At 34.1% G+C, this 18,097-nt stretch overlaps 1 protein-coding gene across 2 annotated transcripts in view; it reads right to left on the reverse strand.

Moving 5' to 3' along the window:
* The window catches only part of CCDC171 (coiled-coil domain containing 171), a 398,142-nt gene that overhangs the window by 230,036 nt on the left and 150,009 nt on the right, over positions 1 to 18,097 (reverse strand). For both annotated transcript variants that reach the window (XM_025359528.1, XM_025359526.1), the window contains 4 exons: positions 17,809 to 17,976; positions 16,057 to 16,245; positions 1,499 to 2,003; positions 645 to 761 (listed from right to left, as the gene is read on the reverse strand). In XM_025359528.1, the coding sequence (XP_025215313.1) occupies positions 645 to 761; positions 1,499 to 2,003; positions 16,057 to 16,245; positions 17,809 to 17,976 (979 nt within the window). The remainder of the gene's footprint in view (positions 1 to 644; positions 762 to 1,498; positions 2,004 to 16,056; positions 16,246 to 17,808; positions 17,977 to 18,097) is intronic.

Raw genomic sequence — 18,097 nt, forward strand, 5'->3', positions numbered from 1 at the left:
ACAGGCAAACCTTAACAAGTCCATTACACAATTTTAACAACTAATGTGTCTGAAATGACCATAATTAGTCCAATTAGTTTTCATTGAACCTGTCAGACAAAATATCATGCAATCTGAATCATTTTTAAAAACTTGCATTTTAAACCTTTGTAAATCGCTGATAATAGGTGGTTCCACACCAGGTAGGAAGGAGCAGACTATCCAAATTAATTGTATCTAAAATACACTAGAAAAAGTTAAAAAAATCACAAAGAGAGAGAGAAAAATTTTCTACTGGCTCTCACATTACTCAAGCTTATGAAATTTACAGCCACAAGTAGAAGTGAAACAAGGCCAAAACATATGAAAGAACATTGCCAGTATTACTTAATAAAAAGCTAATGATGAGCTTTCCATAGGAAAAACGGAAAGAAAAAAAAATAAGGTGGATACATTCACCAAGAAAAGTCATTTCCCCATAAAGACAAAATTTATATTAATTTACATCATTAAGTACAGAATTAATCTCTCCGTGACTGAATAAAATAAAGATAAAAATAAATTTATTTTCTCCCTATACGGTTTATTAGAATTTGTGCAATAAAGAATTTCTGGACATTTGTTCTTAAATGTATTTTGCAAGGACATAAAAGAAGGAACCATACCTGTTTTACCAATGACATCTTGTAATTCAGTCATAGAACTGATTATTGCAGCAAGAAGGTCAGAACTGGTGAGCCAATTAAGCGCTTGTAAACAACGCAACTGCTCCTTTTGATGTTCTGTAAAATTGAAAAAATCCATTGTAAAATTCTACAAAACTTTATTAAAATCTATATTTAAAATTCATAGCAGTGTTCAGCTATTTAAGAAACAGATCAAACCCTATTGTGAACATTGCCTACTGTGCAAAAATCTATTAAGAAATGTTAGATTAGCTCGACCTAATTTACAAATAACTGTAAATGACACCAAAAAAACAGAAAAAAGAAATTTTCTTTGGTTTCACTTACACTACTTAATAGTCTGCTTTTTAAAAATAAAAACAAGTCATTTCTTCAAAATAGTTAAGCATTCAAAAACAACTGGAAAATTTATTTGTCTCATTTTCATACAATTCTTCAATATATTTTTAACCCATTTCATACTTATTCATAGAAACTGAAAATAAATCATACTGATAATTTGAAATAGGGCAGTTTTTGATTGACATAACTGAAAAATCACTGTATAAACTCTTTGCTTTACTGCAGAGGATTCAAATATAAAACAAGACAAAGTTCAAATTATACATATTTGTCACCTTATATTCTAATCTGCTTAAAACAAAAAAACACAGCCTAATTTATACAAAATATTCACTTATCCATACACACATATACATACATATGGAGACTATGTTATATTATTTGGCATTTTACATGATTTTTTTAAAGTTTTTCCATAATAGCCAGGTATAGTCACACTGTATATTTCACTTACATGCAACCTATATTTTTAAAAGCACAAATTATCTTACTTGGAAATTTATGCTTGTCTTTGGGCTCTCCTGTGCACACTAACATGCCTATGCCTTCTTTGAAACTCTCCATCCAGGTAAAAAGAGAGGCACATGATTGGCCCAAAACCTTGAGTCTGTTTGCTGCCAAAATTGCAATAACAACTTTCCGAAATATACGTATGAATCCTTTGAATGTTTTCTTTTTCATCTTGGCTTCCTCTTGCTTCTTTTCCTCTACAGTTGACAAAGCCTGGGCTAGAGTTCTAATTTCCAATTTGAACAACTCAAAGGTGTTGACCTGCTCCTGGAGAAAATCTCTCTGTGTAGACAAGGCACATGATCGGCTATAGAGGGGATATAAGGCACCAGCCATCAATGCACAGGCTGCCAGCAAGGATGTCTGTTCCCTTTGAGTCTGTGATAACAGTTTTTTGAAGTGCAAATTTTCGAGAACCAACTGTTCATGCGACTTCTCAATATGGTTCAATTTTTCCATATTTTTTTCAGCAATTTCTTGAAATTTCTATGGAAGAGGTCAAACAATATATTTGATCATGAAACAAAGAGGCATTTTATTAATTTCCCTTTACGCAAAGAAAACAAACTTTTGCTGACAACCACTTCTTCCTCTTCAAAAGATACATGTGTTAAAACAGCCAAAATATTAAATAAGATAGATAGGGCAACAGTGAGCCAAACAGCTTAGATTTGAATGTGCACATTGATTTTTAAATCCTCTCACATAGAAGCTTTATGTAAAGTAGAACACATAAATTTCAGAGTATTTCACGAATTTCCTATAGACTTACACATAAATACACAAATTTAGAAAAGAAAAATATGCTTTCTCTGTATAATTTCTCTTCCTCCACTCCTCACTAATTCTTCATTCCTACTTTTAAACAGAAATGACACTGTCAATAGAGGGGTTCCTAGATGTAAAAAAGACTTTACTTTTTACCAAAATAAACAACCGGTTCAATCAATGATATAACGAATAGCACGGTCTACCATTTACTGCATGAGAAGGCACTGTCTCTCAGGGATACTCACTTATTTCAGTTTCTGTTTTACCTCCTCATGACAGAAAGCTGTACGCAGCGCATCTCCAGTGGTGACAGGAAATACTAATTGTGACCTGGGCCTCAGCAGCCCTCTGCTCCTTTTTGCCTAATCAAGGTGCTTACAATCCAAAACTTAATTTGAAATAAAAAGAAATTTAACTGTAGGAACCACAATTAATCACTAGAAAATAAACTGGCTCTCTCTATGAAATCTTAACCTAATCAGTAAGGAATCTTGAAAGACAGAGTAAAATCAAGAAGGGCAAGGCACAATGGCTCACGCCTGTAATCCCCGTGTTTGGGAGGCTGAGGCGAGAGGGCTGCTTGAGCTCAGGAGTTTGAGACCATCCTGGGCAACATAGCAAGACCCCATCTCCACAAATAAATTTTTAAAAATTAGACAGGAATAGTGGTGCACACCTATAGTTACAGCTACTTGGGAGGCTGAGGCCAGAGAATCAATTGAATCCAGGAGGTTCAGGCTGCAGTGAGCCATGATCATGCCACTGCACTCCAGCTAGATAACAGGGCAAGACTCTGTCAAAAAAAATAATAATAAAATAAAATAAAAAATTAAAAAAGGAAGAAGACAGACAAAAGAAAAGAAGAAAGAAGACGACGAAGATAACAGATCCCAATTTGCTTTACTATTCACTTATTATTCAATAAACATTTATTGGGGCCAGGCATAAGGGCTCACACCTATAATCCCAGCACTTTTGGAGGCCAAAGTGAGAGGATCGCTTGAGGGCAGGAGTTTGGGACCAACCTGGGCAACAGAGTAAGACCCTGTCTCTACAAAAAAATTAAAAAATATCAGCCAAGTGCAGTGGTATGTGTATAGTTCTTGCTACTCAAGCGGGTGAAGGTGGGAGGATCTCTTTAGTCCAGGAATTTGAGACCAGCCTAGGTGACAGTGCAAGACCCTGTCTCCATTAAAAAAAAAAAAAAAAAAAAATTGCATTGATTAGTTACTAAATTACACGTACTCGGAAAAGGGACAAGTAAATCAGCTAGTGTGGTATAATGCTATGATAGAGACATTCCAGGTTGCCAGAGGAATACAAAAGGGCACTAAAACAAACTTTGGTAGCCATATTCTATCAATGGGACTATGTCCCAGAACTCCACACAAAGACCACTAGTAAAGCAAGTGGTGTCCCACAGGGAGTGCTAAAAGGAGCAAGAAACTCTGAGAAGCAGTAGCTATGCAGACTGCTTGCAAGAGGATGTGCGACAACCCTCTTAAAGCAGGCACACTTTAAGGAAAAATAAAACTTGACACTTGACTTGTAGCTAGATTAAAGCAGGAAGACTCGCATGTGGAAAAGGAAGAGCCAGAAAATAGCACAGTATGCTCTAAGGATGAAAATAATTCAGAATACCTGAAGAACTGAGAGAAATGATGGAAATTTGGAAAGTACACATGTAACAGAGGACTGAGTACCTAATGTGCTACACTAAGAAACTTAACTTTATCTGGAGAGGTATGAGAAGCCATAAAATCCTGGAACTGTCCTATTGTTAGTAAAGGGATGTGAGAATTAGAAACATAATAAAGATGGCCAGGGGTAGCAGTAGAGTTGCAGCAGTTGGGAGTAGGATGAGGGGAACAAATGAAAATCACAAAGGTTAATTCCATATTCTCTTCAAAATCAATTTCATCTGTTCAATTAGAGGAAAAAAAGAAAGTTACAGAAAACCTAGAAAATGTAAGAGGCAAACTAGCAATACTTGGGTAAATGAAAATAAAAGTGAACCTCAGTGTCTCAGGCAGAAGTGTTTTCAACAAAAATTACACACAAAATTACAAGAAAAATTGTGCGTGTAGATACAGGTAGAGATAGAGACACTGTATCCTAAAGTCAGTATCTTAATAATGGAGAAAAACCTAAAGCATTCTTACCAAGTTCCGGAGCAAGGCAAGAATACCCACTATCTCCAGTAGTATTTAACATTGTATTTGGTGTGTTATTAGCCAGTGCAACTAGGCAACAAAAAGCAAGTAGAGACATAAGAACTGGCAAAGAAGAAGTAAAACTATCTCTACTTGTAGAACATGTGATCATAAATCTAGAAATACCAAAAGATCCAATGACAGAATTCAAACAAAAAAAAAGTCAGTAAGGTTAAAATATATGAAATCAACACACAAAAAAATCAACAGCTTTTTGTTCACAGCAACATTATTCACAATAGCCAAAAGGTAGGAAAAAACAGAAATGCCTAACAGGGGAAGAATGAATCAACAAAATGTGGTATATCCACACAACAGAATATTATTCGGCCTTAAAAAGGAATGGAGAACTAATACATGGTACAACATAAATTGAAAAATTATGCTAAAAGAAAGAAACCAGACACAAAAGGCCACATTTGTATGACTCCATTTATATAAAATACACAGACTAGGAAAATTTGTAGACACAGAAAACACATTTTTGGTCAGCAGGGGCTGAGGAGAAGAAGGAACAAGGAGTGACTGCTTAACGGGTTCAGGGTTTCTGTTCAGAGTGATGAAAAGTTCAGGAGCTAAATAGTGGTGATGGTTGTGCAATACTGTGAACATACTTAATGCCACTGAACTATATACTTTAAAAGGATCAAAATGGTAAATTATATGTCATGTATATTTTACCACAATTTAAAATATCAATATCCTTAATATATAAACAAAAAAGAAGATAACGGAAGAGAAAACTCCATTTAGAATTCCATAATAAAAAAGATAGAATAATTTAGGAATCAATTTAGCCTGAAATGTAAAAAATCTATATGAGGAAAAGTTTTAAATACAGCTGAAAGACACAAAATAATACTTCAAACTTCAACAGCCTAACTCATCACAAAGATTCAATTATTCCTAAGTAAATTGATAAACATAGTGCAATTCCACTAAAAAACAAAGCAGTTTTTTTCTGGAGCTAGGCAAGTTGAGTTTAACCCTGAAAAAGAGGAGGAATGAGAGAGGAACAGCCCCACCACATATTGAAACACCAACAAAACCTCTAATTAAGGCTGGGCACGGTGGCTCACCCCTGTAATCCCAACACTTTGGGAGGCCAAGGCAGGTGGATCACCTGAGATCAGGAGTTTGAGACCAACCTGGCCGATATGGTGAAACCCTGTCACTACTAAAAATGCAAAAAAACCATTAGCCAGGCACGGTGGCACAGGCCTGTAATCCTCGCTACTTGGGAGGCTGAGGCAGGAGAACTGCATGAACCTGAAAAGCAGAGGTTGCAACAACCCAAGATCGCACCACTGCACTCTAGCTTGGATGACAAAGCAAGACTCTGTCTCAACAAACAAACAAAAAAACCTCTAATTTAAAAATCATGTTATTTGTACATTAAAAAAAAAGACCAATGGAACAGAATAAACAGCTAGAAACAGATCTAGGCACAAAAAAAACTTCAGTGATAAAGGTAGCAATTCAAAGCAGTGGGAAAAAGACAGACTAAATGGTGGTGAAATAACTAGATGGCCTTTCGGAAAAAAATATAAAAGTTGATCTACACCTGACATTTTATACAAAAGTAAATTTCAAATAGACCATAAATCTATACATAAAAAAAATGAAACCACAGAAATATTAGAAGAAAATGCAGGCAAATTACTTAATCTTGGTATAAAGATAGGATTGCTAAAACCAAAAATCCAGATGCATAAAAAGAAAAGATCAATTAACAGATGAAAAAATACACATTGGAGGGCCAGGTACAGTGGCTCACACCTGTAATCCCAGCACTTTGGGAGGCCGAGGCAGGTGGATCACGAGATCAGGAGATCAAGACCATCCTGGCTAACATGGTGAAACCCTCTCTCTACTAAAAATACAAAAAATTAGCCAGGTGTGGTGGAACGTGCCTATAATCCCAGTTACTCAGGAGGCTGAGGCAGGAGAATCACTTCAGTCTGGGAGGCGGAGGCTGCAGTGAGCCAAGATCGAGCCACTGCACTCCAGTCTGGGCAACAGAGCAAGACTTGCTATCAAAAAAAAAAAAAAAAAATTGGTATTATATAAATAATTTGATTTCAAAGTTTCCAGTTCACTCCTACTAGAACCCAAATCTCAGTGGATACTGTGAGGCCTATTATTTCTCTATTTTAATGGGAATAGTTTGAATATTATAGTGCTTATTCATATTGCAGGCATTGTTCTAAATGCTTTACATATATTCTTTCTAATCCTTATACTAAACTATGAGGTTGGCACAGTTTTACTGATAATAAAATTGAGGTTAAGAGAAGTTACACAATTTGCCCAAACTCCTTCAGCTAGGTTTATCTAATTCTCTTACTAACTTTTTTGTCTTTACTGAACCAAGGTTCTCCCCTCAGGTACCAACATCTCCACATGTCTTCCCCTTCTCCCACTGTCCTCAACCTGATGATCAAGGAGAGGATGATCTGTTCCCTTAGTATACAGGCATTAGCCTCACCACCACTTTTCATAATTTAACATGTTCTGTAGAACCCCCGGGTCCTTTGCTTTCCATCTCCCCTAACACTATTCGAATACGAACAATCTTCAGAGCCCATTTCAGGTTCTGTCTATTCTATGACTCATTTTACTATCATTTTCCTTCACACTGATCTTGACCTTCTCTGAACTTAAGTTCAGAGAACTTAAGTCACTCAGGCATTTAACTTCTACACTACTTATTTTTTCATGTGTGTATATCTACTCTCCCTCAAATACAAGACTGCTAGTTCCTAGAGGTTAGGAATTATTTACTATAGTGTCTGTCACAGTGCTCTATACCCTATAGATATTTAATAAATATTGAAGGAATTAAATAACCCTTTATAAAATCATCCCTGACTTTGCTTAGCACAGTGTTTTGCCCATAATAGACACGGAATAAATGCCCAATTAATGAAAAAAGCTTTACAATGTAAAGGATTAGAAAAAAGAAAAATATAATTTAAAAAACAAAATTTCCAAATGTAATTTGGAACTTATCTACATGTCAGAATTCTGGTTTAAATTAATTCTGACTTTCCATAGGGAACTACTTTCAGAGGTATTGCATTATTTACTGTGAATTATTCTTGAAGAACAAAGCCTGTTTGATTGTAAGGGTGGAAACAGCTATAGAGCAAATTTGCCTTTAAAAAAAAATCTAACGTTTTCCACCCAAGGAGATTAAAAGCCAGTATTTTTAAAATAAACAGAAGGAACATCGCTTTCACATGGGACAAAAGCATTCCTAGTACTGAAATAACCTGCTCCTCAGTGTGTCTAATTTCAAAAAATAATATTCTCAAATTCCCCCACAAAAACATTCCAATCCTGAAGGAAAAAAACTAAAAATATAGAATGCATATCTTTTACACAAAATTCAATAGCATAACAAAAATACTACATAATTTCACCAGTTTTCCTTTACTCCCTAATAAATTCAAAGTACATCCATAATGGGGAGAAAGGACAGCTTTTTTCCTTAATGAATCACGGACTTACTTCCTGAAATACATGAGCTTTGAGGGATGCCTTACTGGCTTACAGCACTCTGTGAACTCTGAGACTCTGGGCCAGAAATTAGACACTTCCCTAGGGAGTAAAATTCTTTTGTATCACTCTTGCTCGCTGCGTTCTTGCTCTTTATGTTGGCAAAAGGGCAAATTGCAAACTGGACATTCAATGACATATAGACATCAAAGGACTTCATTTAAAGTGTCTTATTTTTATAAGTTTCATATCTTGCCTTTTTAAGTTATGGTAATATTTTAAAATATAACAAACATAAATTCACCTGCTTTCTCTATTATGGAAATGTTTCTCTGTTTAAAAATAAGAATACTCTGTAGGAAACTGAAACTCTCAGACATTGCTGATGGGATTGTAAAATAGTGCAGCCATTTTCAAAAACAGTTTGGCAGTTCCTCAAAAAGTTAAACACAGAATTATCATATGATCTAGCAATTCTATTATCTAGTCTTCATATACACACACACATTCTCAAGCCCCATAATGGTTATTTATTTAATTTTAAAACACTATCTTCATTACGTAAATTTAACAAAACAAAAATATGTGCCAAAAGTGGTATGTGCCTGTGTTTACTGTTTTGTTTCTAAAGCACTGTAAATTATAAAATACCCTTTGGATAAACCATACCCTCAAAAGAACAGAGTTCTTTTTATCGGAAGACTGGGAATAAATGTGTCAATACAGGCAAGATGTATGGATTGCTTATTGTTAAGAGATATTACCTCTGACTGTCTGGAAAATTAACAATATTATCTCTAAATTCTGATGTGTCCCGTATCTCCCTTCTTTCTGTGCTTTCAGATCCTGGCAACAGGGCCCAGGTTGGCTCCAGTCTCCTCTACTAAGCCTCCTCAAACTTTCACCATTTCCTCTTCTAAATTTATAGCATTCTTTTGGCAACTAATTATGTACAGCCTATGATAAACCTTGTATTATTTACTTTTTCATGTATCTCCCCAATTATACGTTACACTTTTGAGAAAAAAACTATATAGTATACCTCTTTGTTACTACCACAGCATGAAACACAGTGTACTATATATTTGGTATATAACATAGTTTTTTATTAATATTAATTAAATTATGTAAAAATTATCTTGATATTCTTATCTACAGTAGCAATTTTAAGATATAGTGTATTAAAACTTCAGTTTCTCAGAAAAAAAACTCTGAGAAATACAAATTAAGAGAACTACCATTTGTGGGTGGCTGACAATGTAGCACTATTTAGACTTTTCTTACATCATCATGTTTAAACATTAGTTAATCTAGAATCACTTAAAAATGTGAGTTCCAGCCAGGCACGGTAGTTCACGCCTCTAATCCCAGCACTTCCAGAGGCCAAAACAGGCAGATGGCTTGGGAAAACATGGCAAAACCCCATCTCTACAAAAAAAAATACAAAAAATTAGCCAGGCATGGTAGTGCATGCCTATAGTCCCAGCTACTCAGGAGGCTGAAGTGGTAAGATCACCTGAGCCCAGGAGGTTAAGGCTGCCGTGAGTCGAGACTGCAGCACTGCACTCCACCTCGGTGACAAAGTGAGACCCTGTTTCAAAAAAAAAAAAAAAGGAAGAAAGAAAGAAAAAGAAATATGAGCCGGGCACCGTGGCTCACATCTGTAATCCCAACACTTTGGGAAGTCAAAGCAGGTGTATTGCTTGAGCCCAGGAGTTCAAGGCCAGCCTGGACAACAGGGCGAAACCCCATCTCTACTAAAAAAATATAAAAATTAGCAGAGCATGGAGGCGTGCCCTGTAGTCCCAACTACTCGGGAAGCTGAGGTGGGGGATCTCTTAAGCCTGGGAGGTTAAGGCTGCAGTGAGCTATGATCGCATGACTGCCCTCTAGCCTGGGCAATGTAGTGAGATACTAGCTTTAAAAAAAAAGAAAAAAAAAACAAAGGAATATGAGTTCCATAAATATGAAACTGAGATGTCATTACACCTATTTACAGATACTGCTTTATATATAAAAATAGCATTATCTTTCTAAAAGAAGCAGTATTAGAATATAATGCAAAAGGGACTGGAAGATAAGGATGGTAATAAGGTACTAAAACAGTCCATAACATTCACTTTGTAATTTCTAAATGCCAAGCAATGGGCTAGACATTTTACATACAGTTATGTTTATTCTCATCCTATCCCTAGAACTTCCTTACCACACAAGTAAGTAGTATCAGTTGTCTGAACCTTAGATTCCTCGCTTGTAAAATAGAAATGATACTTAAATGACCTATCTCATATGCCTGTGGTGGGGCTTACATAAGAAAAGATATGCGGCCGGGTGCGGTGGCTCAGGCCTGTAATCCCAGCACTTTGGGAGGCCAAAGCGGGAGGATCACAAGGTCAGGAGATCGAGACCATCCTGCCCAACATGGTGAAACCCCCGTCTCTACTGAAAATACAAAAATTAGCTGGGCGTGGTGGTGGGCGCCTGTAATCCCAGCTACTCAGGAGGCTGAGGCAGGAGAATCGTCTGAATCCAGGAGGCGGAAGTTGCAGTGAGCCGAGATCAGTGCCATTGCACTCCAGCCTGGGTCACCGGGCAAGACTCCATCTCAAAAAAAAAAAAAGAAAAAGAAAAGACGTGCAAAATATGCAAAAGCATTGAAAATTATATCAAGCACCAAGCAAATTCAACTGCTAATATTGTAATTAACAAAAACAATTTCTAAAGCAATTATTTGAAAAGTAGTCAGAAGTATCTTTCAAAATTTCATTAGAGGTATCCATTCCCGTGGACTCACAGTCTATCAGAACATAGTGTACACGTGATTATATCTAACTCTCTGAATCATTGCAGGCTGGCATGTATACCTTCAGGAATTATCACCTCCAACAATATCAGTAAGCTCCACTTTATCTCTGAATATTCTTGGAGTTCAATTATGAAGAAAAAGTTTCAACACCTACTAACACTTTATGACTCACCTGGGTTTCTTGCCAAATACACTCTCAATACCATGGTAAAAGAGGAATAAAAATGCAACATAGCATGACGAACTTGAATTTCCCTGAGTTTTGTTCTCCATTCTAAACTCACTTGATTTTTACTAAAATGTCAAATAAATCTAAAGTGTTTACAATAAACATTACATCAAGGGTAACTCTTACTTGACATTAAAAATCTTTACTTCTAGAAAGGAAGTTCTTGTTCCAATAACTATCTTTTTCAAACAGAAAAGAAACAAGAACATAAATACTAAGATTACAAAAGCAAAGTTAGTAAATAGAATGGTATGTGGCACTGGGCCCAGATACTTTAGTAGGCATAGACACTTGAGATATATTTACATGATGGCTCCAACGTATTTAAATTCAAGAACTACCCAACATGTGGCTAGCAAACTTTACCCAATACTAAAAACATGCTGTGATAGTAAAATCAGGCTGCATTCTCTGCAAATTTCATTTTTCTAGTAGCATTTACACTAATTGTTTTAAAGCTTAGACATTAAAAAAGTCTTAGAAATATTAGATTCTTACAAACATTACTTTTCTAACATCTTTTACATTTTTTCATATAAAATCAATCAAATCCAAATATTGTTTTTTACTTTAATTTAGTGTCTTTTACTAATCACTTCTTTACAATGGCCAAACATTAAACATAAGACTCTAAGAATAAGTTATTTATTTCCCAGCAGATGGAACGTACTGAGGGTTATGCTCATGACACCAAACATCCTCTATAACTCACAATCCTATATAACAACCGGGGATATTTTCCCCCTCGTGTCCTTATCAACGTAATTTTTGAAAATGTATTAAGTAATGTAAAATGAAATTTTTTTATTTGCATTGCACTCTTGGGGGTAAAAAATATAGAATTAATCATAAAATTTCCTAAAATAAAATTTACAGGTCCTATAATATGTATTATAATAACAGCTTATCAAATATAATACCAAAATAAATTGCTGCAGTATATTCAATTATATTTGATAAAAATGCAAATATGTAGGTAAACAATACAGAATATACGCCAATTTATTTTATTTTATTTTATTTTTGAAAAGAGAAAAAAGTGAATTGCTATGCCTTCTTGTAGATTTCAAACAGTTCAGGACATTGATGAAAAAAGAAGTTGGAAGACTCACACTACCTGATTTTAAGACTTAGTAAAAGGTTAGAGTGATTAAATCAGTATAGTATTGAAAAAAAAGAATTAGACACATAAATAACTGGAATAGACAAGAAAGTCTAGAGGTAGATTGACACAAACGTGAACTGATTTTTGATAAAAGTGCAACGGCAATTCAGTAAAGGACAGTGATTTCAATAAATGGTACTGGAATGGACATGAATATGAAAAAAAAAAAAACTGACCTTAATCCATACCTCAAACCTTTACAAAAACTAACTCAAAATTGATCATAGACCTAGATGTAAAACCTAAAACTATAAAACATATAGAAAAAAAAAATGGAGAAAATCTTGGTGCCTATAATCTTAGTCAAAGAGTTCCTACATGTAACATCAAAAGTATAATCCATAAAAAAAACTGATAAGTGGGTCATCAAAATTTGAAACGTTTGCTTTGCAAAAGTACTGCTAACAAAACAGTAGAAAATATTTACAAATCACATATCTGACAAATGACTTGAATATGCGATATGTAAATAACTCTCAAACTTTGACGATAAGAAAACACACAATCCAATTAAAAACTGAGCAAAATATCTGAAAAGATAATTCACCAGAAAAGATATACAAATAGCAAATAAACATATAAATAAATGATTAATTTACTAGGCAGTAGGGAAAATGTAAATAGAAATCACAATGACATGGCACTACACACTTATTATAACGGATACAATTCAAAAGAAAAAAACGATGAAGCCATACACTGGCACAGGTGCAGAGCAACTGGAAATCTCTTACATTGCTAGTGAGAATGCAAAATGATACAGTCACTTTGAAAAACAATTTAATAGTTGCTTGAGTTACACTTACCATATAACCATGTAAATATACACTTACCATATAATCTGGAAATCAAACTCGTAAGTATTTACCCAAGATAAATGAAAATTTATGATCACACAAAAACCTTTTCATGGATGTTTAAAGCATCTTTACTTATAATTACCAAAAAAAAAGAAAAAAAAAGGCAATCCAAAGGCCCATCAGCAAGTATTTGGATAAAATTTTACAGCCATACAATGGGACATTATTAAGCAGTAAAAAGGAATGCACTACTGATACATGCAACAATGTGACTGAATCTCAAATATATTTTGCTAAGTAAAAGTAACCAGACCCAAAAGGCTATATACTGTATGATTCCATTCATATGACATTCTGGAGAGGGCAAAACTATATAGATGGACGAGTCTGTGGTTTCTAAGTACGGCCAACTGTTTTTTCACAAAGGTACCAAGGCTATTCAGCTAGGAAAGTGCTGAACAAGTGATGTGGGAACAATAAATGAAGGGGGAAAAATGAAACTCTACCTAACATCACACACAAAAATTAATTTGAAAAGAATCACAAACTTAGACGTAAAAGCTAAAACTATGAAACTTCTAGAAGAAACAAGAGATTATCTTCCCAACCTTGAGGTAAGGAAAAATCATTTCACATATATAAATAAATAGCCAAAAGAGAAACAGATTTATAAGTTGGACTTCATCACAATTTTAAAACTTATATGATCATCAAAAGAAACAACTGAAAAGGGAAGCATGAGATTCAGAGAAAATATTGCGATGCATATACATGACAAAGGATATGCATCCAGGATATATAAAGAATGCTTAGAAATCAATAATAAAAACACAAATATCTCTATTTTTTACATGAGAAAACAGTAGAAGAGACACTTTACAAACGAAGATATGTGAATAGCCAATAAGTATATGAAAGGTGCTCAGCATCATGAATCACCAAAAAAATGTTACTTTAAACCACAATGAAACACGATTTTAAAACCACTATATTGACTAAAATTTAAAAGACTGACAATACTAAGCGCTGCAGAGGATGTAGAACAATGGAAACTTACATATTTTGCTGGTGGAAATAAAAAATGGCACAAGCTGTTTTTAGAAACTTTTGACAGTTTCTTACGAATACACATATATCCTATGACCTGGCAACTGCACTTCAGTAATTAACCAAGAGAAATAAAACCATATGTTGACAAAAGACTTGTACAATAATGTTTGTGGCAATTTTATCTATAATATCTAAAAAACAGAAACAACTAAATATCCATCAACACACAATCCATCAAATAGGGGTGCTGTGATAAAATGGAATGCTATGTGACCATAAAGAAGAATGAAGTACTGATACGTACAACAACATAAATGACATTATGCTCAGAACATTAATATTGAGTGAAATTAGTCAAACACCAGACTACTGAATGATTCCACTTACATGAAATTCAAGAACAGGTGAAAACTAATCTACGATGACAGGCATCAGAACAATAGTTGTCTATAAGGCATAAAACTGACTGGAAGAGAGAACACGAGAACATTCTAGGGTAATGAAAATGTTTGAAGTCTTAAATGGACTAATGATCACATGGGTGTTTACGTTGATCAAAACATCAAATTGTAGTTACCATAGTCTAGGAAGGGTGTGTTGGGGGAGGAAAGGGATGGAGAGAGGTAGGTTAAAGGGTACAATTATACAGTTAGAAGGAATAAGGTCTAGTGTTCAAAAGCACAGTAAGGTGACTTTATTAACAACAATATATTGTATATTTCACAATAGCAAGAAGAGAAAATTTGAAATGTTCCCAACACAAAGAAATGATAAATGCTCAAGGTGATAGATATCTTACTCTGGCTTGAGCATTACACATTCTATGCATATATTAAAATATCACATGTACCCCATAAATATGTACAAATATTACATATCAAATAAATACTTTTTAAAAACATCAAATTATACACTTAAGATCTGTGCATGTCACTATATATCAGTGCTACCTCTACAAAATTAAAATAAATTGTTTAGGTCTTTTACTTCAATACTAGAAAATGCAGAGCATATAATATAGTAGTCTGCATACAATGAAAAAATTACTACTTTTAGATGGTACATTTGTTGATTCATTCAAATTCATATAGAAAGGCATAAGTTCATACAGAACCTTTAAATCTGGGGATGCAGAATGGCCCGATTTAATATGATAATAACAATAATAATTGTATTTATATATGTGTATGTATATATATTTATATAGTTTGGTTATTTTTAATTAGACTTGCCAAGCACGAATGGATCAAATAAAGAGGCTAAATACTGAATCAACCATGGGAAGAATATACAACCTTCTGGTTCGTAAGTATCCTAACTTAGGAACAAAAGTGACCTATTAATAAATTCAATGCCAAAAAATTATACCCTATCATCATATTACTCCTGATTACGTGAAGATAACAGTTAACAATATAAATAATTTTGATGATAATTTGTGTAGAAAAATACATGGTTATGTTAACAACCCATAACTTCTACTCTCAATCAAGATATAATACATAATACAACTCATAGTGAATTACTTTTGCTACATGGCCTACAACGATAACACTAGTTCTTACATAATGCAAGTAGGCATAAGAGATTTTAACCCAAATAAATTTAAATGATGGTTCACATAGGAACCTGCACAAATGGAGTAAACTGGATAAAGGAATACCTACACTAAAACTGACAATATGTTACCAAATACTTTAATCTTTTATTTTAAAAATAAATAAAGGAAATATAATTTTAGCATTTAATTAACTGATCAATGCATTTTGGGATATTTTAATCAGAAACCCATATATTTCCAAACTTACATGAAAGACAATCCTTAATATACACACCCATACATACACACGTGTGTGTATCTAAACATACATATGTGCATCTAAACAAGTTCTATGAAGTTCTTAAGAAGTTTAAACCGATTTAGCATTGCTATTAGAAAAAAAAAACGTTCCTAATGGCTACACTGAGTAACCCATTTTTAAGCCCTTTGTAAAAGTAGCATACCTGTGCCCTCTTCTGCACCTCCAGGAGGAGTTCAGAATACTGCAGCTCTAGTTCCTTCTTTTGTTTGTGCCAGCAGCTCTCTTGGGCTTTGATCTGTTCTGCCACTTTGGTAAAGGTGTCTTCCTGAGTCTGCTGAAGCTCTCTCATCGTGTCAGACTTGTTTTTACAGATATACTCTAGATGGCTTATCTATATGGGGAGATGCAACAGAGAAGGAAATATGCTCACAAGCTATTTCTTTGTGTCGTCTCCCCTAATAAAACACCCAAAATGTCCTACTATATTTTATTCCTTAAGATCATATAAAAATTTTAACATAGAATGTAAATAAATTTTAAAAAAGAAAATAGCAGGGTAAACTGCCATACATTAGCAGAAAATTGTGTTATTTGTATACTTAGATGGCAAATTTTTCATCTTCTCTTTCTAATGAAGTTACTTATTCTATAATTAATTTGATTGACATTGAGAAAGATACTGTTACTTCTGGAACCAAGGCTCAAACTATTCAAATATCTCAGCGGGAAAGAAAGCAAAGATTTAAAAATCTGCAAGCAGTTTGCATAAAATAAAGCAGAATGTTCTAACCATTTTTTGTTTCATATTCAAACACTGGAAAGAAAATCATCATTTTCTAAAATGTATGACTATTAAGGATGTTTTGAAACAATGAAAACTATTAAAAATATAATACCATCTCATAGGGTTAAAATACATTCATTTTAATTATCTTCAATTTTCAAATCCATTATGTACACATTCACAATCATGAATAGCATCTGTGCCTCTCACAATTTATGCCCTCATTTCTTAGCCCTATATCTCAGTGTCTATGGTTGTGTTTGTCAATAGGACCAAGATAAAATGCTCAATAATAAAAAAATCACCCTGAAATTAGGTCAATATGCTGTTTTATTACTTCAACAGAATTTTTTTTAACTTACAGGACAGTTTTTCTCTTCTTGTTCCTTAAAAGCAAATGTCATTGCAACTAAGACCTGGAAACTAAACCACATAAACACAGTACTGACCACGTTCAATAGACCCAGGATCAGAACCAATGTCTTCAATGGGGGTATATGTTGATCTGCTAAGCCACTGTAATTTTCTATAACCAAAAGCAGGTTTTTAAATATTTGCTGGAGACTGATTTCCCAGACTTGTGAGATAGTAATGTTACCATAAAGGTCTACTACATTCTCCTATAAAATACACTTTTTGCATTCTAAAGCACGGAACGAGTTTTCTAATACACACTTTGTTGTATTTTGAGAAGCAAATCATAAGCATATAATTTAAAATGTTTAAGTGCTTTTAAAAATAACACCTTATATTTCCTAAGTAAAGAATTTTAAGATCATGTTTTTGAATAACTGTATCCTGTTTCTATTTTATGCTAACATAAAGAGTTGGTTTATTAATGTAAATGACTAAGTTCTTTGAATTGCTTCATCAGTAAGATTAATTTATTTTCTTTTAATTAGGTCCCTGTGGCTAATACTGGCTAGTAGTATTAGCATGTCCTGCACAGAAAGTGGAGCTTAGAGACTTCATACAGACTTCAGTCACATTTACATGCCCACAGCAATGGCATCAAACTGAGTTGTAGACAAGCCATAATTAATGGTATTGAATTATTAACATCCAAATTCTTTTTGAAATAAGATGAATGTCAGCCCCTCTTAATGATACTGTGATGTGGACAAATGTCACTGAATTTAATAGAGGTATCTGGTGCCTGAGGACAGTTACCTTCTCATTAGCCCTGTTGAGGTCTGCAATCAGGGCATCAACATTCTCCTGTAAGACTGCACAAAGCTCAGACCAAGAGAATTTATCCAGCATGCCTTCTGGTTGTTTTATGAGCACACAGCCTGCTACCAAGTGCTGATACAAGGTGTGAAGAAAGGTTAGCTTCTCCTGCAGGAAAAAAAAAAAGAAAAATTATTTGCTGTATATAAACATTGTAAGAAGTAAAATACATAATACAAATGGTGAAGAGTTAATTTCAAAAACCTGAAAAGAAAATTGTAATACTCAA

Source organism: Theropithecus gelada, chromosome 15 (genome assembly GCF_003255815.1).
Source record: "Theropithecus gelada isolate Dixy chromosome 15, Tgel_1.0, whole genome shotgun sequence".
Lineage (NCBI taxonomy): Eukaryota > Metazoa > Chordata > Mammalia > Primates > Cercopithecidae > Theropithecus > Theropithecus gelada.